This window comes from Phyllostomus hastatus, unplaced genomic scaffold (assembly GCF_019186645.2).
Source record: "Phyllostomus hastatus isolate PE091 unplaced genomic scaffold, TTU_PhHast_1.1 phas_contig_29, whole genome shotgun sequence".
NCBI classification, from domain to species: domain Eukaryota; kingdom Metazoa; phylum Chordata; class Mammalia; order Chiroptera; family Phyllostomidae; genus Phyllostomus; species Phyllostomus hastatus.
Window position 1 is genome coordinate 4571891 of NW_025333835.1, and position 24005 is coordinate 4595895.

Below are 24005 nucleotides of genomic sequence, written 5' to 3' on the forward strand. Positions count from 1 at the left end.
GAACTCAACATCCAAGAAGTGCAATTCCCGGGGGCGTGACAGGGAAAACATGAAGAGAACAGACCTTGTCTTCAGTCTGCTGGGGCCCACCAGGCTAATGCTCATCTTTCTACGTGTTTTAGGATCTTTGGCCAAACATAAGGAGTAGAAAGACACCCCAGAATTTGCTCAATCTTGATAAGTCTGGGCCACTTAGGAGAGGTTATACTATATAAGAATAAAAATACCTATGAGTAGTTTTAAATCCTTTGAGCAGTTATGGGAATCTTAGTCAGGGTAATTCCAACATTTACAGCAAATGGCAACTAAGCCTGCCTTTGCAGACTCAGCTGGATAACTGCCCCAAACAAGATTTTGATAACATTTCAGTTCAAAAGCGATGTTATTAAGTGGGTCCTAAGTTTGTTTGACTGCAGTGGGTTGTTTCCTCCTTTGTCTTAAAAAAAAAAGTATAAACAGATTTAAGCTCCCACTGATGACACCCCCAGCCATAAAGATTCCCTGAAAAGGTCAAACTGGTGCAGTCTGGCTTTGTCAGACCAAAAATCCCACCTGTGCATTGTGATATGAACTGTGTGATCCGTGTGGTACCTGTCAATCTGAGCATAGAAGAAGCAATTTGTACAGCCAGATGCTTCGGAAACCATTGGCACCAGCTCCTACCCAGGGTCTCAGGTGGCTGCCTCCCTCCACAATTCCGGCAGCAGCTGCAGGGACATCTGGCTGGTTGAACAAGGATTTAACACCCCGTTTGCCAGATATAATACAGGGTTCATACACTTGTTAACATATGTAATGCATTTATTTTAACATCTTAATGATACCCTTCAAGTAATTTTTCTCCAACCCGGTTACAAGAACAGTGTATTCATCAGCCGAGTTAGCACATGAATGCCACATATGTGTTTTTTTTCTGAAAATGAATAGTCAGTTTCCTATTCCTGCAGAGAAGTCCTACAGACTTCCACCTTGTATATAGCTCAGAAATTCATTCCCTCTTCTCCAGCCAGACAACCACTGCTTTCCTTCAAGCTTCACATTTCTCATTAGGATTAAGGTAACAGCCTTCTACCTCCTTTCCCGGTCTCCTGCTCTCCTCACACCGAGAGTACACATGGGAGCAAGTCCATTCTCTTCTGAAATCCCTTCAGGGGCTGCCTGCACATTTCAGGAACAAGTTCACATTCCTTACAGGGGTTGTAAGGCCTGATAAGGAGACAATTCTGAGATGTTCTAAATTAAAATCACAGTGGCCAGAGAGTAAAAGAGACAGAACAGTTAGCCTTGTTAATAGCTGTGGACCAGCTCAGACAAGACTGCTCACATTCTTGTATATCTGTTGGAACTTCAGATTAATTCCCAGGTGACTATTTCCATGGATTTCTGAGTCAGGCACCACCCAACTTCAGAAGCCTCCATTTCTTGTTACCTATGGACTTTCTGGGTGCAGCCCACAGCCGATCCACCAGAGTAGACACTTCTCGTTATAGACTCCGCCTATCCCAGGGCTGCCCCCTTTCACTTACTCCCTCCTTTGCTTGTAGCTAATGTAAATTCTTGCAGATGACTCATATCTTTCTCCCCTCTCGCTACTTGACGTATAGAAGTCTTTGCAAACTCCAAAGGGATGGACATGTTGCTTTTCGTACCTAGTCATGCTGCTTAGTGGTTTAGATTCCATGTACCAACCCCTGCCCCCCCCCCCCCCGCCTTTTTTAGCAATGGCCTAATGAGCGCCCTCTTTTAAAAATAAAGTTAATTTTGTTTTGTTTTGTTTTTGTTTAATAGGCCTTGCACACCTAGGCTACTTACTGTTTCAGGATTTCCTGTTATTCCTCCCCTGCACCCCCAAACCCTACCACCCCTAAGGATACCCCCAGGTGCCAGAGGTTCCAGTCACGTGGAACTACTCACAGCCAGTTTTCCCCGAAGCATCCTGCCCTCCAGTTCACGAAGACTTGTGTACAGCTGCTCCCTCAGGTGGTTCACATTTGTGGTAAAGATTTTATTCCCATACTAGTCTTGTTTACAAGGCACAGAAAGAATACCCACCAGGTTTGGTGCAGAGACAGGATTAGAATCAATGTCTTAGCCTCTTGCCTTCCTCCTCTTCTAAAGCTCGCAATAACCTTCAAATGCACAGAACATGGAGGGACTTTTCATATGCACCTGGATGAAACTGGAGACCCCCCCCAGTTCCATATGGAGAGTCAATGGTGACCATTCAAAACTACCTCAAAGCAAACTTAGATCAGATTGTGATCTGTCACTTACGTATATATTATGAGCAGTGTAGTGAAGCCTATGTCTCAGCCCAGGCCCTCTGGAGCAGAGCCCTACGGGTTTCCAGGACTGGAGAGGACAGGAGGACTGGGGCACAGGGAGGGGTCCTCACCATCCCCACTGCAGGGAGAGGGGCACTGGTGGGTGGAGAGCCACCAGCAGGAAGCGGGAAGGGAGAGGGTAGACATAGCACAGGCTCCAATAATCCTGAAGGTAAGAGCCATCTCGGACTTAAATTGGTAACTTTACATTTTGATCCCTAAATAATTTATTTCTTAATATGAATTACTCATTTGAAAAATTGTCCTGAATATAAAGCCTTCTTAATGAGCATACTACCTCCCTTACATTCGAGTACCCCCTCTTAGCCTCCTAATCTCTTTACCTCCTGCCTGAATCACCTGCCACCACCCCTCGGCAGCCTTAAAAATTCTCAGGGAAGAACTTCACTGTGGTGTGGACTGATCTCCTCCTGGCACCTCAAGCACAGTCCCCAGGGGCTCATTTCTCTCAGAAGAAGCTGGCTGATTGGAAAAGATGTGTCTTTGCAAACAGATAACATGGTCTCCCCACCAAGGGGTTGAAAAAGAGAGTGCTTTTGTTTCCTAAAGCAGAGGGATGCTTTCCTGGCAGTGTGATGGCTATGCTGGGAAGAGAACATTACTTTTTATTGTTTAACCTTCATGGTTTAAATGATGATGCTTTCTTCTACAGTTAAAGGTCCCCTTGGATTTTCATAAAGCAGCCTTAAGACAGCACTGTTAGTCTCTATAAACAGCCCAATTTTAAAATGTCTTGTGCTATGGTACTTGTTTAAAAAGTGTGGTGTCAGGGCTTGGCAGAGTGATTGCAGTGTGGCGTCCCGGTTGGCCTGCTGTGTGCCATGTCTCTGTGTTTTTCTGCCACTTGAAACATTACCATGGCCCCGACACGAGGACAACTGTCGACATTCACACAGCGTCATCTCCTCTAAAGAAGGCTCATTCTCACACATCCTCCCAGAAGTGTTTCTGGCACTAGGATGAGACTTAAAGAGAAATAGAGGTACCAGGCCAGCCACTGTGGACAAATGAGGCCCAGAAAAAAAGGGGCGGAGTGGCCAGTGAGGGGCGTCCCACCTCAAGGTTCCTAACATGTGGATGCTCCAAAGAGGCAAGAAGCATCCCTCTTGAAGAAGCAGGAAAAACAGCATGCTTGGGAATGACTTCTAGCCCTTCACAAATCTTTCTGGGCTAGCTTCTGACAATATTAAACAACCAGCCACTTGATGACAACAAAAGTAGGGATGAGCAGAGATCACTCAGTTATTCATTAAACTGGTTGGTTCTTTAAACTTTTGTTGAACACTTATTGTGTGCCTGCCAATGGGGACAGAAACTACACATCACACAGTTCACGTCCTTGCAAAGCTCACATCTGAGTGAGCCCCAGCAATGTTAGAATCGCACAACTGAATAATTGAAGGGGTGAATACAAGAAGCCCTGGGCATGCACAGGAGGGGATCCTAACCCCAAAGGTGGGCAGCCAGGCATCAGTGTGGGCCTCCTTCTGGAAGTAATGCCTGAACTGAATTCTGAAAGAGAATTAGAAAACTAATTACAAAAAAAATGGCCTGGAATGGCATAAAAAGGACCACATGCAAAGACCCATAATGCATTCACCCTTCCATTCCATTCCATAAAGTCGAGTGACGGCTGCCAAGGGCCAGGAGTCCCGTGGGGAGCTCAGGATGCTGTGTTCCCAGGATCACAGCAGAGAGGCAGAGGGGGCACAGCCAGGTTCAGCAGGGGCTGGCACTTTGTGCTGGTGCGGCCACTAAGCACAAGCAGAGGCAGGGTGATGAGATGGGGCACAGGCAGCGAGTCTGGAGACTAAGGCTGGAACATGGAACACGCAGGACTTTGTGGCCCAAGTTCAGCAGCTCAGACCTTAGCCTGATGACTCCAGCGTTCACCAAAGAATTTTTTAAGCAACAAAGGACACGACATGTTCAGATTTGCATTTTAGAAGTCTCTCAGCTACAAATAAGTGTACTAGAGGCTGTGAAACCATGGACAGAGTGGTCACTGCACTGACCTAGGCAAGAAATGGTGGTGACACCTACATTGAGGAGACAGCAGTAGTAATACAGAATAGGGAGAAGTAGTTAAAGGTTTGTGAAAAGGTAGAGTTCACAGGATGGGGATGGGGTGAAGAGTTGATGAGTAAGAGTGTAAGACCATCTTTTGGCTTCCAGTTTAGGGTTTCGGGGATGATGGTGTGGTCATCCCCATCAGGGAAGGGTAGGTCAGATGAGAGGTACTGGGGAGAAGAGATTCGGAGCTCACCAAAACTTTCTGATGAATATGGGCCTTACAGTCAAACAAAAATAATAATAATAATATTATTCTTTTTACTACTGTTGCTGCCACTGCTATGACTACTACAACTACCACCACCACCTCCACCTAGTGTTCTTGAAGGACAAAGACTGAGGAATGGGGTAGCACCCTAGTGATGAGGAAACTATGTGGGAGTGAAACTCTTCCGGACCCTGAACCTCAAAAAAGTTCAACCAAACCATTTGTTGTCTGCTCATTTCAGATACAGACTGCTCTCTGCAATGTCTCAGACCCATCTTTTTACACCACACAGGCTTGATCCTACTTCTCAAACACAGTCACTTCATTCAGTAGTGGTTCCTCTGTGCTCCAGCGGCTCTCACCTCTTACGATGCTTACCTCTCACCCCTTACGATGCTTACACGCCGTCTCAGTGCCAGGTACTATATGAAGCCCCTGTAAAGATAGACCAGCCCTACCAGGAGAGGATTTCCAAAACCATAGAGCCTAGTCCTGAACTACCAAAACAGAATATTTGTGACAGATACGGGATTGAGTGAGTTATTTATTTATTTATTTATTTATTTATTTATTTATTTATTTATTTATTTAAACAAGGATCTCAGGTGATTAGGATCAGCAGATATGGGAAACACTGCCTTGGGCACCCTTCTCTCCAATTCCACAGGCTATAGGATGAGCCACTCCTAGTGGAGTGTCCAGTCTGTGTTTCACCACCCTCCTCCACAACCCAGGACCCTCAGTTCTGTTTGCTTCTGAAATATGAACCCAAGATTCCATGCCATGCAATCAGATACTCCTCTTTCTGGCATGGCCTTTCCCATCTCTGTTTCTTTAAAAATGTCAATCCAGAATGTCTTTTCTTCCATCCTGGAGTACTTCTAGTATGAAGATAGCCCACCTTTGATGACTCCACTCACTGGTTATTTCCCTCTTGCAAACCACCCTAACTTTTGTCCCAGATCTTCCCTGAGTTGAGCACATTACAGCCAATAGCCCATGGGTGGGTAAAGGCAGTACATGCCCTTAAAGTTATAGGAAAATTCTGTGGGTCTTACCTCAGCTTTCCCATAAAGACAGCTTTTATAAATGCTAGATATGACTGGGATTGATTGAATTGCAGTTCCCAAAACTGTTATGGCAAACAGAGATGAAATCCCATTGGAAAACCACTGCATGACTAACATCTTGATTTGGGAATATCAGTGCCCCAACCCAAAGTTTCCTTGTGGGTTTACAAGAAACTTTCTTGGGATACATACTCTTATACACAAAGGCAAAGGAATGATGAATGGCGTTTACTTTTTTCACCTTATTTTGGTGGTGATGTGTGCATGTACTTACTAAAAAGCAGTAAGAAATAATGTCTATATAACAACTCTAATGATTATCATTTCATAAGCAGCTAAGATCTACTCAAATTCTATTTAATTCCCCATGTACTTTAGTTTAAAAATGGAAATAAGCTTCTTGTAATAACTGACATAGGAATTATAAAGGGATCAGCTTTACATATAGAAAAAATACACTTTGATGAAATTTCTGGTTTTAAGCTAATGTTCTTGAATCCACAAAACCTGCTAAAAACTGCAGATGATGATCAAGTTTTATTCAAAGGTTATAGAAGCATATTCCTAAACAGACTTTTGAATGTTACAAAAAGTTACATGGTATTAAATTTACTTTTAAATTTCTATTTCCTGTAAGTTAAATATTTCTAAACTATTTTAAACTTTAAAAAATAAAATCTTGACCATTCAAATGTTTCATGGATTTGTATATTCACAGAGTTAATTAACTCTTACTCACATAGTGACCTCATTTTTCTGTCCAAAAAGGGTTTAGTGAATACTAGAGACTGCCCATTGTCCCCTAAAAGCTACTTTCTCCTTTTTTCCAAATAGCTATAGGAAATCCCCTTCCCCAGGCTTCACTGGGAAATTGCCACTCAGCTAGAGACAACATTGTGCAGCCTTCCTGGCACCAAAGTATGGTCTTCTGCATAAGTTCCACCAATAAGATACTACTAGAGGTGAGGATGTGTCAATTCCCAGGTACTGCCCTCAGTTTTTCTTCCTCCCTCCCTTTCCTCTGTCTGGAAATGACAACAAATAAAGAAAGGGCTTGGTTCCAGAGATGGAAGGGAACTGTTGAGGATGGAAAAGCCTTCCCATTAGCCCTATATTGCTCCCCTCTAGATTACTGCATGCAAGAGAAAACACTTTCTTTTATTGAGTTCACTGAATGATGGGTCTCTTCATTACAGTAGCATAGTCTGTACCAATAACAGTGAACATTTCATTGAGAATCAAAGCATGTGAATCTTTGGGGATGAAGTTCTTATTATCGGGGAATAATTTGCATTCACATTTTGAATTCTGCAGGAGACAAGGTTAAGTATGTACTGACCTCAAGGAAATAAGAAGAAGAATTTCAAGTAAGATTTAATTGTTCAAAAATGATGACTCTCTGGTCTTATTCCTCATTTTCCAGTAAGTGTTTGGAGGGTCAGAGGCTTCCGGACTCCAGGAAATACAGGCGACCCTTAAAAATGGGGGGTTGGGGGAACCAGCCCCCCAAACCTTAATAATAGCCTACTGTTAATGTAGGTTAGTGAAGACTTACTAATAATAAAAACAGTTGATTAACATATTTTGCAAGTTATCTGTATTATATTCTTACAAGAAAGTAAGCTAGAGAAAAGAAAACATTATTAAGGAAATCAGTGGCCAAGATGGAGGTATAGGTAGATACACTTTGCCTCCTTGCACAACCAAAAGAAAAACAATAACAAATTAAAAAAAAAAAGCAGTACTGCCAGAAAATTGAACTGTATGGAAGTACAAGAACCAAGGAGATAAAGAAGAAACATTCATCCAGACTGGTAGGAGAGGCAGAGATGGGCAGCTGGGTGGAGAGGAGGTGGCAAGGTGGTGGCAGGCAGTCCCATATGTGCGTGTGGGTAAACTGAGAGGGACAGCTGGGGAGAGAGACAAACCACACAACCAAAGGTTCCAGCACAGGGAAATAAAGCCTCAAAACCTCTGGCTATAAAAACCTGTGGGGGGTGAGGCAGCAGGAGAAACTCCCAGACTCACAGGAGGGTTTGCTGGAGAGACGCATAGGGTTCTAGAATGCACACAAACCCACCCACCCTGGAATCAGCACCAGAAGGGCCCACTTTGCTAGTGGGTAGCAAAGAAAATGACTGAAAGCCGACCAAGAGCTGAGCAAGTGGCATTGTTCCCTCTCAGACCACTCCCCCACATGCTGTGCCACAACACAGTGATGTCGGTTGCCCCGCCCTGGCAAGTGCCCAAGGTACTGCCCCTTACAATGTAACAGGTGCACCAAGACAAAGTAATATGGCCCAAATGAAAGAGCATATCAAAACTCCAGAAAAACAACTAAGCGACAAAGAGATATCCAGCCTATCAGATGCACAGTTCAAAACACTGGTAACCAGGACGCTCACAGAAATGGTTGAGTATGGTCACAAAATAGAAGGAAAAAAATGAAGGCTATGCAAAGTGAAATAAAGAAAAATGCACAGGGAACCAACAATGAAGGGAAGGAAACCAGGACTCAAATCAATGACTTGGAGGAGAAGGAAGAAATAAACATTCAACCAGAACAGAATGAAGAAACAAGAATTCAAAACAGTGAGCAGAGGCTTAGGAACCTCTGGGACAACTTTAAACATTCCAACATCCAAATCATAAGGGTGACAGAAGGAGAAGAGGAAGAGAAAGAAATTGAAAACAATGAAGGAGAACTTCCCCAATCTGGCAAAGGAAATAGACTGCCAGAAAGTCCAGGAAGCTCAGAGAGTCCCAAAGAAGTTGGACCCAAGGAGGAACACACCAAGGCACATCATAATTACATTACCCAAGATTAAAGATAAGAAGAGAATCTTAAAAGCAGCAAGAGAAAAGGAGACAGTTACCTACAAAGGAGTTCCCATAAGACTATCAGCTGATTTCTCAAAAGAAACCTTGCAGGCAATAAGGGGCTGGAAAGAAGTATTCCAAGTCATGAAAAGCAAGGACCTACATTCAAGATTACTCTATCCAACAAAACCTTCATTTAGAATGGAAGGACAGATAAAGTGCTTCTCAGATAAGGTCAAGTTAAAGGAGTTCATCATTACCAAGCCCTTATTATATGAAATGTTAAAGGGACTTATCTAAGGAAAAGAAGATGACCAAAAACATGAACAGTGAAATCAAAAGAAACTCACAATGATCAATGACTGAACCTAAAAAACAAACACAAAGTAAGCAAACAACTAGAACAGGATCAGAATCACAGAAATGGAGATCAGATGGAGGATTATCTGTGGGGAGGAGGAGCGGAGAGAATGGGGAAAAAGGTAGAGGGAATAAGAAGCATAATTGGTTAGGTAGAAAACAGACAGGGGGAGGTTAAGAATAATATGGGAAATGGAGATGCCAAAGAACTTATATGTATAATCCATAGACATGAACTAAGGGTGAGGCGATGCTGGTAGGAGTAGGGGGAGAAAGGGGAGAAAAAAATGGGACAACTGTAATGGCATAATCAATAAAATATACTTAAAAAAGAAAACATTAAGGAAGAGAAGATACACTTACAGTATTTATTTGAAAAACATTCACATACATTTGGGCCTGTGCAGTTCAAACCTGTGTTGTTCAATGGTTTACTATAGTTAATGAAGAATATGCCAACAAAAAACTTATTGGTTGTTTTTATCATCATTGGTTTTCATATACTGGGGTGAAATTGGAGAATTTTATAAAATTGTACTCATAAAAGGAGACAGAGCTATGTTTTTAGTTCACATGATAGGCCTGCTTCTATATAATTTACAGGCTATGAGGAGGTGAAGAGACCCAAGAAAAATGTGACTAAAAGTGAAATCAGGATGAAGATAATTTGCAAAAAAAAACCTTCATTATTACCTCTGGTTATAATATTAATAATTATCAACGGTTACATTAGAAGGACATCAGATAAATGAGAACCGGGTTTATGATATTTGAATGACTTTATGAGTTGTCTACTAATGTCCGTTTTTATTTCAAAATACTAGTTCACAGAATTCAGTCAGTCTTCGAACACTTATTTGCTTCTTCCCCTCATTCCTAAAACTGACTGAGGTGCAACAGGAGAAGCGGGAGCCAAACGCTGAGGCTCCTGTCCTGAGGGAGTGTGCGGTTTCATTTCATATTGCTAAATATTTTTGATTGTGCAGCTCTTTCAGGATAAAAAATTAATATTCCTAAACCTACATGTGTATTTATTTAAATACAATTTTTTAAAAAAGCCTGTACAGGGGTGGGCAAAAGTGTGTATACAGTTCTTGTATTTTATTATTTATTAATTATTTTTCCATATGAACAACTGTAAACCTACTTTTGCCCAGCCCTGTATATTAGGTACATTATAAAATAGTCACAAAAACATAGCTTCTAAAAAAAGCTAATAGTAGCCCTAGGTGTTGTGTCTCAGTGAATTGAGTGACACCCTGCAAACCAAAGAGTTGCCAGTTTGATTCCCAGTCAGGGCACATGCCTGGGTTGCAGGCCATGTCCCCAGTAGGAGGGCGTGTGAGAGGCAACCATACATTAATGTTTGTCTCTCTCTCTTTCTCCCTCCCGTCCCCTCTCTAAAAGCAAATAAAATATTTTTTAAAAAGAAAAAAAAACTTTAAAAAATAAAAAATTTTAAAAGCCAATACTAAAAAATACATATACAGGTGAGTCCCCATGTTTGCTTCCCATGTCCTAGGGGATCATCTTGAATATACTGAACACCTCACTTTGAAGAGCAAAGGGCTTGTGTAACTAGTATATTGATCTCTCTCTTGCATATTGTTCTTTCAAATATACTTGAAAGTAAGTTTTAGGAAGTTCTTCACAAATGAGTATACAATGTGAAATCAATAATCTGGCATACTCTAGCCGAAGAGAATCAGAGCCCCAAATTCTCCGACTGTACCATTAATGCCTAAACAGATGACTTTCCACTGAGACTGGCCAGGAGGCCTGAGAGCCAGGTGCCCACCCTGCCTGTGTGAGGCAGGCCCATGCTCAGGCCTGAGCTACTGTTCTGCTCCTGGACTGGCAGAAGCCACAGAGGCTGCCAAGGCTGGAAACAAGAATTGCTTTATAAATCGGACACCATATTTGTACTAGTGTTTTCTTTATTGCCATAGACTGTTATGATAGACTTTGAAAATTGTGGTTGGTAGGGCTGGATCACTAAGAGGCTTTGGAGTTCTGTGCTAAAGGGGAAAAAAGCCAAGAAAATCCAGCCACAAACAGAAAAGGGGGAAAAAACAGCATTACTTGTCTGACCAAAGACGGGCTGGGTAAACACCACTTTTTGCACACATACAATGTGATATTGTGCTTATGTCTAGTATTTGTTACCACTAGATGGGTTGATCTCTCAATAATGATTGCAGCCACACATGTAATTTTGTTTCACGGGTTCACTCAATATCTATATTAGAACTAAAACTAAGACACAAATCTACTTATAAATGCCTGATACAACCAGCCTATTTTCAGCATTGGCAAAATAAATGAGAAATCTGATTATTTTTGGCAAGATGAGTAGAATGTCACATTAACTAATAATCCTTATCAAAGGATAACACATCTGGAAAATCATTATTTGGCAAGGGTAAGAGAAGCATAAATCACTAGGCACAGGACATGTGATGGCAAAGTGCCTAGCACAGTATGTGCACTTAACAAACACTGGTTGAGTCTAATGGTGAGGTATGAACAGTGCTCGTCTCCTTCCTAAAGATCCTCTGGTCTGGAGGAAGAAATCTTCTACCTCCAAACACACATTGAGAAGTCATGATTAAAGAAGGATTACCTGTGTAATAGTATTACGTGTAGTTAATAGGTAAAGTCCTATATCACTACCAAAACAAACGTGAAACTAATAAAATAAAGTTCTACACATTTTGTTAGTCATACCACCGTATTAGTATAATTAAGACTGTATGCCTTTAATAAGGGCAGTTCACTATTCTTGTCTGCCCACAAATCTTTCTCCTGGCTTGCCAGGTACTGAATCTCTTATAATTAACAGTACTCATTTGGAATGAGACACCATGTCTCCAAAAGACTCCTAAAATAGTAAAAATTCTGCCATTGTTGCTCATCAACATCTTTAAGTACAAACTGGTTTATCTACTATCTCAGCAGTCACTTAGAAAGCTCAAAGGGAACAGGACACTGAACAGGTATGTTCTGATGGGGCAGGTAAGGGCAGAAAAGTTCACTGAAGCCACAGAAGGTGTTGCACAACCTTGAAGGAGCAGCATTTACCATGGAGCACTCTCTCTACCTAGGATTTGTTTTCCCATAAAACATCAGAAAAGGTTATTGCCTTCTAATAAATATTAAATTATTAAATACATCATAAGTTTATTGAAAATTGTAAATAACTAGTCCCAGAACTATTTTTGCATAATTCAAACTATGCCCGCTTATTTAAAATCATTTCATATTATGTCGAGTTATGACACACACACAATAAGCTCTTCTCTAAGGCTGGTGTTGTCTTTCACAGATTTAGACTTTGCATAGTTACTTCTTGACATTCTCCAATCCAATTTAAATGCTACTCTAGAGTTTCCTAGTTTTATAGGAAAGCTTTGTACCTTACTTCTTACTTTTACTTTAGGGAATATTTTAAAGTTATGAATTGACTGTCAATTGTTTTCTAATTATTGTTTAAGATGAGAGGAGCCAGTGAATATTAGCTTTTTTAACTTTTTAAAATATATTTTATTGATTATGCTATTACAGTTGTCCCATTTCCCCTCCCTTAACTCTCCTCTACCCTGCACACCCCCTCCCACCCACATCCCCCCCTTCAGTTCATGTCCATGTGTCATAAGTTCTTTAACTTCTGTATTCCCCATACTATTCTTGCCCTCCCCCTGTCTATTTTCTACCTACCATCTACGCTACTTATTCTCCGTACCTTTTCCCCCTCTCTCTCCCTCCCACTCCCCTGTTGATAACCCTCCATGTTATCTCCCTTTCTGTGGTTCTGTTCCTGTTCTAGTTGTTTGCTTAGTTTGTTTTTGTTTTAGGGGTGGTTGTTAATAATTATGAGTTTGCTGTCATTTTACTATACATGTTTCTTGTCTTCTTTTTCTTAGATAAGTTCCTTTAACATTTCATATAATAAGGGCTTGATGATGATGAACTCCTTTAACTTGACCTTATCTGAGAAGCACTTTCTCTGCCCCTCCATTTTAAATGAAAGCTTTGCTGGATAGAACAATCTTAGATATAAGTCCTTGCCTTTCATGACTTGGAATACTTCTTTCCAGCCCCTTCTTGCCTGCAAGGTCTCTTTTGAGAAACCAGCTGACAGTCTGATGGGAACTCCTTTGTAGGTAACTGTCTCCTTGTCTCTTGCTGCTTCTAGGATACTCTCCTTCATTTTAATTTTGGGTAATGTAATTATGATGTGCCTTGGTGTGTTCCTCCTTGGGTCCAACTTCTTTGGGACTCTCTGAGCTTCCTGGACTTTCTGGCAGTCTATTTCCTTTGCCAGATTGGGAAAGTTCTCCTTTATTATTTGTTCAAATAACTTTTCCACTTGTTGTGCTTCCTCTTCCTCTTCTGGTACTCCTATAATTCAGATGTTGGAACATTTAAAGGTGTCCTGGAGGTTCTTAGGCCTCTCCTTATTTTTCTGAATTCTAATTTCTTCATTCTTCTCTGTTTGGTTGTTTGAGTCCCAGTTTCTTTCCCATCACTATTGGTTCCCTGTGCATTTTCCTTTATTTCACTTAGTGTAGCCTTCATTTTTTCATCTAATTTGTGACCAAATTCAACCAATTCTGTGAGCATCCTGATCACCAGCTTTGAACTGTGCATCTAATAGGCTGGCTCTTTTTGTCACTTAGTTGTATTTTTTCTGGAGCTTTGATCCTTCCTTCATTTGGACCTTTTTTTTTTTTTTTGTCTCGACGCACCTGTTATGTATGAGGAGCGGGGCCTCAGGTGTTCACCAGGGCGGGGCAACCCAGTTGCTGGGTTTTGATGCTGTATGTGGGCATGGGGTCCAAGAGGGAACAATGGCGCTTGCTCCACTCTCTGTTGGATTTCAGTCCTTTCCACGCTTCCCCCAAGCAAACTGGGTTTTTCTGGTGCCAATTCCCATGTGGATGGGCTTGTGCACATTCTGGGACCCTGTGGCTCCCTCCAACCAACTCTCCTGTGAGGCTGGGAGTGTCTCCCGAAACCTCAACCCCCACAGGTGTTTCCTATGGGTGTTTTGAGGCTTTATTTCCCCACACTGGGACCCTGGGTTGTGCGGTCTGCTTTGCTCCCCAGTTTCACCTGGTTTATCTGCACACGAATGTGGGACTGCCCAGTTGGTCAGCGGCCTTGTGCACTGTGCCCCTCCACAATACGCCACCTTGCTGGGTTTGCCTGTTGCCACCCTGCACCCAGGGTCTGCCAGCCACTGCTTTTTTGGCCACGACCCCTCTCCGCTCAGCAGCCCGACTCTGCCCCTCCTAACAGTCTGGATGAATGTGTCTATTTTAACTCCTTGGTTGCCAGACTTCCATGCAGTTCAATTTTCTGTCAGTACTGGTTATTTTTTTGTTTCTAAATGGTCATTGTCCTTATTTTGGTTGTGTGAGGAGGCACAGGGTGTCTACCTATGCCTCCATCTTGGCTAGGAGTCTGAATATTAACTTTTATAAGCCATTTTATTTTGCATGTAGCCTTTCAGTTCCTTTTGATTCTCCCAAGAATACAATCACATGACATACAAATTCTACCTTCTCCATGCATATATTTTCATATTGCATTCTTTTGTGTATTTACACTAGCTAGTACACTCTCAGTGGTAAATATCATAGGGATACTGGGCATCTTTGCTGTGTTCCTGACTGTAAGAGAAATGCCTCTATTTTTCACCATATGGTAACTTTCAGTTTGAGCAATTACAGATAACATTAAGAATCCAACTAGTTTTATTTCTTAAAGCATTTTAAACATCAGAAATAAAAGAAAAATTTTGTCAATCACTTGTTAGTATTTGACATGATAATGTTTTTCTCCTGTGACCTGTTAAGATGAACCATTCTTTCATTCTCAGATAAATGCCAATGGTGTCTATTCTTCTTAACATTATTCATTTTCAAAATCACTTGGACTGACTTGCATACTTATTTTTTCAGAAGAAACAAAAAGGACAGTTTTTAAGAGCAAGCCAGTGGAATTAAAAGTTTCCCCTCACTGTAAGCATATACAACCTGGGTTGATCTGAACAGAAAACTAGGAAATAATCATTTACCTAACAAGAATTACCTTAATCAGGGGTTCAGTTTTGAAATAACAGGTTACCTCTAGCACAAGTAAATAATTGTTTGCAGAGAAATTACTAAATATTGGGGAAATAGAATAAAAAGCAGACCAATGAAAATGAAGCATAAAACAAAACAAAAATGAATGACTAGCAGAATTGCTATTGCTATACCTCAAAAATTATAAGAAAACAAAACTGAGTTTAAGCCCACATTTTAAGATATGCATCTACTGCATAAAGCTAAGTACCTACACATTAATTATAATGAAAATTTAATACTTACAAGCAACAGGTTGTCATAGATATATGAGTGATCTGCACTTTGACTCCATGATGCACTTTTTTTTTAACATTTTAAATGTAATCTAAAAGATTAAGGTGCAACCAGAATCTATGACAATCGTGTTTAATTTCTTAGTCAACATTTTGTTCTTTGTGATCCTCAAAATGATAAAGTCAGTTGAAAACTGGTGCTATCTCAACTTTCAGGGTTATACAAATAGCTTTATCTCCCTGCCTTTAACTTGAATCCTCTTAAAAAAAATACTGTTACTACTTTATAGGTTTAAAAATAAACTCAATTCAAATTTAATTTAGACTTAAGGAATTTGAGAACTTTAGGATTTACTGTAAGATGATCAGAGATAGCCAGGGAGTTGCAAACTAGAGGCTGGGATATAAGTGTGGATGCAAGAATCCATGCCGGTACACAAGCACTGGAGTCCCTGGGCTTTACCCAGTCAGTAAATGAAATAATTTTAAGGCTGATGGATCCTCAAGTGACCTTATCCAGAAGAGTAAAACATGCACTTATTACAGTGTTTCTCGGTTGGAGCTGTCAGCATAACAGAAGCCACTGGTGTTCTCTGTCCCCATTTCTTCTCTTCTCACCCAGCTCTCCCAGAAAATGAAAAAATGGACACAGACTATCATGCCCATCACATCATGTCCTGTTTTTTTGCTTATCTCTTCATCATAAATGACAACAATGGACCAGTTACAATTATTCTCAACAGAACCCTGGATCAACAAATGTAGAACAGGAGATCCTACCATGACAAAACCAAATATAAAGGAAATAGCTAGCAGAGTCCTTTGAAGTGAGGGAATGGTTCTATGGCAGGGAATTAAAACTAGCAAACTGACCCACTGTCTCAAGAAGGAAGAAGGAAGAGGAGGAGGAAGAGAAGGAGGAGGATGGGAGAGGAAGAAGGGGGAAGAGAGGAAAAAAATAATATTTCCATAAACATGAATGTCTCTGGTCGCCATATTCAATCAACAACTTCAAAATAATTCTGCTAATCCATTAAGTCTCTTTAGCTCTTTTAAAAATGCTTAAAATAAAAAAAGAACAAAATCAACAGCACTTAGACTATTTTAATTTCATTATTAGTGGAATCAATGAGGGCCCTCAACTTATAACCTCAACGTGGACTCACCTTTCCCACAGCTGCTTGAAAGGCCTGTTTAATTCTCTTACACGAATCAGGTATTAATCTTGTGTCTGGACTCTCCAGACTTGTGTCTTGCAAATCTGCATTTTCATGGAGTTTTAAAATTCTATTAATGCAGTGAGTGTCATCTTCTGATATTCTATTAGGGTCCATCTAAGAAACAAAAATTTAAGGACATTAGAGTGTTTAACATTAATCTTTCTTCTATTTAATAAAATGTGCCTTAAGAACAAAACATATGTGTATTTTTGCAAGAGTCTTCATGTCCTCAACAATTAATAGTTAATACAATTACCCTCAAATTGGTAAAAACACTGGATTCTAAATTATTTTTATGAGTAGCTAACTACCATCCTCAACACAAGCATACACATGGATTCATGGTGAAATTGTCAAACTCATCTGACAAGGTAGAAGTCCTCATAGGGGATGGGGCATCAAGGAAAGCACATTTGGCCAGTGCAGGGGGAGAAAATTTTTGTCTTTAAATCATACGCAGCATGTTGGATAGGATTATGAAGCCCACTCAGATATTCCAAGCACAAAGCTTATATAAACCAAGGTAAGTTAACATCCTATTTAGCCACCATGTTTGTCTGACCTCTTTCCTAAAATAATGTATATTTTAATCAGCCAAACAGAGTAACAGAAATCCATTTCCTAGTCCCAAAGAAAACCTGAAGCCAGAGATAATTTGCCTTTTTATTGAACCTCTTATCAGTGTTTCTCAACCTGGAGAGGCACAGCTATCGGGGGCGCCTGGGCATGTGTATAAGTGAGATGGTGTCGCTTGGGATGAGAAGGGCTGCATCGGGTCAAGCAAACTATATGGATATGTATTGAGGGAACCTTAAAATTCATGTAAGGTGAGGTATCGTCCCACCCAAAATATCCCCACCGGGTTACTAGCTGGCCATCTGTTTGAACCAGGTGCCAGCAAAAGCATTTAGTATCACTTGTTTCTTAGAATCCTCTGCCTACTCCTTCCAGGGCTCTGACACGCCTCTGTAGTGGCTTCAACTGCCAAGTAAGGGTAGAAATAATTAGCTATTAATTGGTTTAATTATAATAGTTTAATTTGTTTCCTTTTTATCTCAAAAATTCAAGGTACTTCCTGTACATTTACTTATTAGTAGATACAGACTAGACAAAAAAAATAAAAAGGAAAAATTATATAAGTTTGCAGTAACCAAAGCTCAGCCAATAATACCAAGTCTCTATTCCCAGGTTTAATTATTGTTTTTAAAAGTAATCAGAAAGGTGTTCAAATTTATTAAAGAACTATCAGATATAAACTGGGAAGTATCTTATCCATATCTGAAATTCTCAAGATGGAATGACAGCTTTTCAACAAATGTGCATCCACTAATATAAATTTTATTATTCTAGTCTTGCAAAATATAAGTATTATCTATAATCACAGGAAAGATATCACTTATAAAGCAAAAGTTCTTGCAATCCATATTTACTTTTATATTCTGTTTAAAATAATTATTATGAATCAATATTTGAGTTTTTATATCATGTAATTTCCATTACATGATATAAAGCCCCAGGCTTCACATGCTTTAAAAAAAAAAACCACTCACTTATGCCAATAAGTTTCCCACAAAAGCAGAGAAGCCTGGGCAACTGATATGAGGGTCATTGAGTTCAGACCTCAGGAAAGAAGATTCACTCAAGGGCCTTGGTGGCTACCACCAGAAAAACACTGAGCTAAGGAACAATATGGTGTCAATGGGGAAATGCCTGGGGACCCTAAAGCAGGTTCAGCTCAAGTCTTGCCAACAAGCTAAGCATCATTCTAACGGAAAGAGCAGTCCCCAGTACTCCCACTACTGAAAGTGCAGCCCAAACACCTGCAGCATTAGTGGCCCAGGGGGGGAGCTTGTTAGAAATGAATGCAGAATCATAGCTCCCCGCCCCCACTCACTGCCTGGAAATCTACATTCTTACTAGATCCCAGGTGATTCTGATGCTCATTAAAGTTTACAAGTAATGCTTTTAAATGTCAAATATACAAATATAGATTTCTGATTTAAAGTGACTTCAAGTTTCCTTGGACGCCAATTTTAAAATGTTTTAACAAGTAACACCAATTAGTACCAAAATATGCAGAACTTAATAATGGTTAATGATTTGATGCAAAGATCTATAATGCAAAGATTTTGTCCTCTCTCTCGGGGGGAAAAAAGACCATTTCCAGAATCTCCCTTCCAATTTAATCAACATCCCTAAGGGAAAGGGCAAACTGAATCCCACTACAGGTGTTGCAAATGTGCAGTTGATACCTTTTGACCTGGCATTTCCACTGCTGGGATTATACCCTAAGAATCCTGAATCACCAATTCAAAAGAATCTATGCACCCCAATATTCATAGCAGCACAATTTACAATAAGTAGCCAAGTGCTAGAAACAGCCTAAGTGCTCATCAGTAAATGAGTGGATCAAAAAACTGTGGTGTATTTACACAATGGAATGCTACACAGCAGAAAGAAAGAAGGAGCTCCTACCCTTTTGGACAGCATGGATGGAACTGGAGAGCATTATGCTAAGTGAAATAAGCCAGGCAGTGAGGGACAAATACCACATGATCTCACCTATAAGTGGAACCTAATCAACAAAACAAACAAGCAAGCAAGATATAACCAGAGACATTGAAATAAAGAAGAAACTGACAGTAACCAGAGGAGAGGGGAGAGGGTATAACCAGCAAAAGGGGAAGGGTCATCAAGGAACATGTATAAAGGACACATGGACAAAGCTCAAGGTGGGAGTATTATTGAGGATGGGAGGTGAGAGTGGGTAAGGTGGGGAGGAGTGGTGCGAGGGATATGAAGACAACTGTACTCGAACAATAATAAAAAAAGTTTAATTTTAAAATGTGCAGTGTATAATCACTGTTTCAGAATGTATCTCCTACCCCACAACCTATCTCCTAACAAAGGAGTCTGGCCCTGGCTGACGTAGCTCAGTGGACTGAGCGCGGGCTGAGAACCAAAGTGTCGCAGGTTCGATTCCCAGTCAGGGCACATGCCTGGGTTGCAGGCCATGATCCCCAGCAACCGCACATTGATGTTTCCTCTCTCTCTCTCTCTCTCTCTTTCTCCCTCCCTTCCCTCTCTAAAAAATAAATTAATTAAAAAAAAATAAAAATAAAGGAGTCTGGACAGAGAATCCACATGACTAAAAAATGATACTTTTTGGTCTATTTTAGTCACTAATTATATAATTCACATGGTACAGATTACCAGTGGATATCTTTCTAGTGTTGCAAAGCATTTGAAAAGCTTTTTCAGTAAATTAAACAAGCCAGCTACTGGGCTAGATGCTGCAAATTAGGTAATGAACAAAACAGACAATCCTTCCCTCATTGAACTTACACTCAACAGAGAAACACAGAAATTAATAAAAAAAATCACTGTAAGCTTAGTTACAAATGAATTCATTGTACTTAGAAATGTCTGAAAAGATTAAATAAATCTTGACTATTTGATTTAAAATGGACGCTTTTAATGCATTTATCAAATGATGTAGTTCATGTGAAATAAACCCAGTTGTTTCAAAAAAAAAAAGAATGAAAAACAAAACAAAACTTCCCTGAAATTTAATCAGTTGTAGGGTTAAATGAGGCAGGATGCTTGACATTTGTGCTACTTCCTTATCTGTTTCTACACACAGGCAGCCTGCACACCTCTGCATCAGATTTGCAGTAGTGACTGCTCTCCTGTTTGGGTAGCAAGCAGCCAGAGTCAGTGTACACACTGCGGGGTTGGGGGAGGGAGTTAAAAGGGCAACAGAGATTGAGTTTTCTGAAAAGCTTATCTCCAAACTTTGAATATAGTTGTAGGGATGTTTTAAAAGTGTGCATACATTTTACAAACAACTTTCTGAAAAAAATTTTTTTTGTAAACCAAAGTATGAATACTATGTAGTAAGTATATAGCACAAGCCACATGCTATTTTTTTTCTTTGGCAAGGTTGGTGGTGGAAAAGCCAATCTACACTGGATCTAGTACCCTTTTTTCTTAATCTAAGCACTGCGATCTGCAAACATTAAGGAGGCTGACTCATTTTTAACTATTCAAATATAAAATGAGAAGAAAAAATTTTAAATCTCTAATTCTTGTACTATTCTGTGCATTCTTCTAAATGCATTTAAAGCTAAATTAAACTGTTTTTGTTAAAGATTTGTATGGCTTCCCCTGTATCACTTTAAACAAAAACAATAAAACTGGCCCCTTTTTCTAGTAAACTGCAATGTTACCTGATACTAGATGATTTCATTCTAATTCAGACATATTCAGAAACCCCAAGTATAATAGTTGAGCCACAACTTCAGCAGAAGTCAAAAAACTATCTCTTATTCAGTACCAAGTTCTAATCCAATAGAGTGGAGGAAAGTTAAAATGTTAAATTAGTGACGGGTCAAATTGAATTTATTATCTTAGCCAGAACTTTGAAAGAAGGCCTCCAGCACATCTAAAACTGTGTATGTGGAGTGAACTCGCACATACACATCGTGAGCTTCGACAGTGGCCCAGGCAAGACCAACCTTGTCTCATCTCTAATAACCACTTCCCTTCCCTCACCCTCTCCACCATTATTCGGAAACAAAATCCAGACTTTATAGCATCTCATTGATAACTACTTCAAAACATATCCCTAAATCATTAGGCCTGTTCCAAGTATCAAATTTAGATATCATTTTTAATAAAATGCAACCAGATCTAGTGGTATATTCCTATGAACACATCACTCCTGATATTACTTCTTTGCTGAAGGAGATGACCTTTTACAAGTACAGCACAAAACTGGACTCAGAGTAATGGCAAATATACAGGGTTCAGCAAGAAGCAATGCCTGCTTGAGTGTGGTTGGTAGAGTAATAATATGGGTATAAAAATTTACAATTTTAATTCGAATATCTCACTTGAAATGTCACAGTTCACACTCATACTTGAGTGTGATGTTATTCTGTTATAGAATTACATGCTTATGATTTTGTAATAAAAGATGTTGTAATAAAAGGGGCATTATTTGTGCTGGACCCTGTATTTTGCATATCTTAGAAAAACCCAATCTTCATGTCATTTAGGAAAATTGTCCCCAGAAATATCATGACATTACATTCTCTAAATAAAACTTCTCCAGTGAGGCTGACTAGCATGTCCACTTTGGGAAAAGGGTTGTGGGAGTCTCACTGCTATCCGTGTGACATCGAGACTGCTCAGTTACGGCAGGTATCAGAAGGCCATACCCCTCATTAACATTGAGAATTTCTACAAAGAAGCTGAGCAGCTGTAATAAGGGCCCAGCAGGTCACTCCTTCCTATGTGGCCACATTGATTTCCATGGCTCCTGCCACTGTAAGCTGCTCCTGGTCCCTAGAGCTCATTTATTCCCTACTGCTCTTTCAATGCTGAACACTCACTTCACTATTGCTATATGAGATGTCCTATCCAAAGGTGTTAGGAAAGATAACAGGTAGCAAACTAGTTCATCTTCTGGCCCTCTTCTGAATGTTGCTGTCTTGTTTGACTAAGAATTTTAAGTATTTTTTTGCAGGGTTTTCCATTAGCTGGCACCATGCCATGAACAAGTCAGTTTAGACTGTATGTTGAAGAAATGATTCTTAACTCATATTCCATAGTACTTAGTAGTGCCATGTGCAGTGCAGACACTTAATACACAAGCTTGAAATGGGTAAAAAACAGCATGCTGGCTGGGAAAACCGATAAGCCACTCATTCTCCAAGGCAGTGTACTCCAATGGAAGAAAAACATTTCATCACTTTCAAATGGGTTTGTGTTGTAAGTAAACCACTCAAAGTTTGTCTTAGAAAAATATGTCTCAATAGATTATTTTTATTACTATGTAAATACAATTTTTCTAAAGTACTGGTCATATTACTTCTACCCTGTTTTAAGCAGATAATGAAACCAGGTCTACAAATCGCAAACTAGTGCATAATGAAAACATAACAAAAAGCCTATGATACCAAGTAATGCAGTTCAAGACTCTGGCACATGTCAAAAACCCTTACAACCCAGGCAATGCCATGTGTTGATGCATCTAGTTAGGTTTAGTAATCACCTTTGAATCTGAAAACCAGTGAAGTCCAAACTCGACTCTCTTTCCCCATAAAAAAAAAAAAATGCACAGTCAGCCCTCCACTTCCTCTGAGAAAAGAGTTCACTGCACCAGACAAGAATATTTGAATGAATCCAACCAACTGCACTGCAATTTCCAAGAAAACACAAGAGCATAAACCACCAGAAAGCATAATATTACAAATTTACTCCTTCCTTTCTATCTCTCTGCAGTTCCCAAGCTGCCTGCCTTCTTGTAAAAGGTTGGTCATTTGCTAGATGGTATCGAGGCTGTGTCAGGGCAGAGAACCTCACAGTTGCATACACTTTGCTTCCTTCCTCTACGCACCTTAGTGGGAAGGCATGAGGGTCCTTCCCTCTTTTTTCAACCCGCCCAAGCGGAGCTGCGGTTGCAAGACCAGCCTTTTCTGGTCGCGTTACCATTCGGCCCTCCTGGAGACTTGGGCATCATCACCCGGGACTCCAGCAGCTGCTGTCTGGACTAGTACTGCGGCCTGGAGCATGCCTACAATGCAGCCAGCCTCAGACACCCAAACCCTCTCGTGGGCAGGAAAAGAAAGAAAGGCTCGATGCTGAAGTGAAGCCGCTCATTTTTTTTCCTAAGTGGACATACATTAATTCTTAGTTCCCAGTAAGAAAAGGATGGGGAGAAAGTATGCAATCCCCAGAAGAAGTGAGCGGCCAATGCTGTCTCGCCGGGGGAAATTCAAACGCACAACGCCAGGAGAGTCCAGCCTCCGCACTCTGGGAGGCCTGCGCAGAGACCCACAGCCAGCGCGTCAGTCCCCGCACCAGATTGTCCCGCGTACGCTCCCTCTTTAGAATCACTTTTCTCTCCTGAATATGCAAGATCTGGAAAGCCGATCCGGGAGGCTAGACTCAGTTTCCCACCAGTGGGGGAGAAAGAAATAAGGTGGGAGCGCCCCACCCGCGCATCCCTGGGGAGATCAGCACTCACCTGTGCTCGGAAGTAGAGGAAAAGTGCAACGCTGCAGACGACCTGGCCCAGTCCCAACCCCAAGAAGGCCACGAACATGAAGCGGGAGGTGGCTGCGGGAGGCTGCGGCACCGGTGGGGTGGGTGGAGGTGGGGTGTGCAGGGGGCCCTCATGAGGGGAGCTGGAGCCACCGCCGCCCATCTCTTCCGAACCACGCAGGTACTTAGTGTAGTCTCGGCTGGCGCGGCGCATGGCGCTCCACCCGCTCTCCCCGGCGCTGCACCACCTTCTCGCTTCTTCCGCTGCAGACCTGCCAACTCCAAAGGCAGCCCGCGCTGGGCCAGGCGGGCCTCGACGTGGGGCGCTCAGAGCCAGGCGCAGCTCCTGGGCGATCCGCCGAGCGGGCAGGGCTCCCGGCCGCCCCAACTCTTATAAACCGCTTGGAGAGGGCTGGCCTCGGGAGCCAATCAGCCCTGGGCGAAGCTGCGTCTTCCACTCCCACCTCTGGCTTCCCTTCTTCCTTTCGCCCT

At 41.1% G+C, this 24005-nt stretch overlaps 1 protein-coding gene across 1 annotated transcript in view; it reads right to left on the reverse strand.

The window, feature by feature from the left end:
* Positions 1–23797, reverse strand: part of TNFSF11 (TNF superfamily member 11) — a 38323-nt gene extending 14526 nt beyond the window's left edge. The window contains exons 1-2 of the mRNA XM_045839208.1: positions 23497–23797; positions 16410–16577 (exon numbers count right to left, since the gene is read on the reverse strand). Of these exons, the coding sequence (XP_045695164.1) occupies positions 16410–16577; positions 23497–23727 (399 nt within the window). The 5' untranslated portion in view covers positions 23728–23797. The remainder of the gene's footprint in view (positions 1–16409; positions 16578–23496) is intronic.
* Positions 23798–24005: the final 208 nt, after the last annotated feature.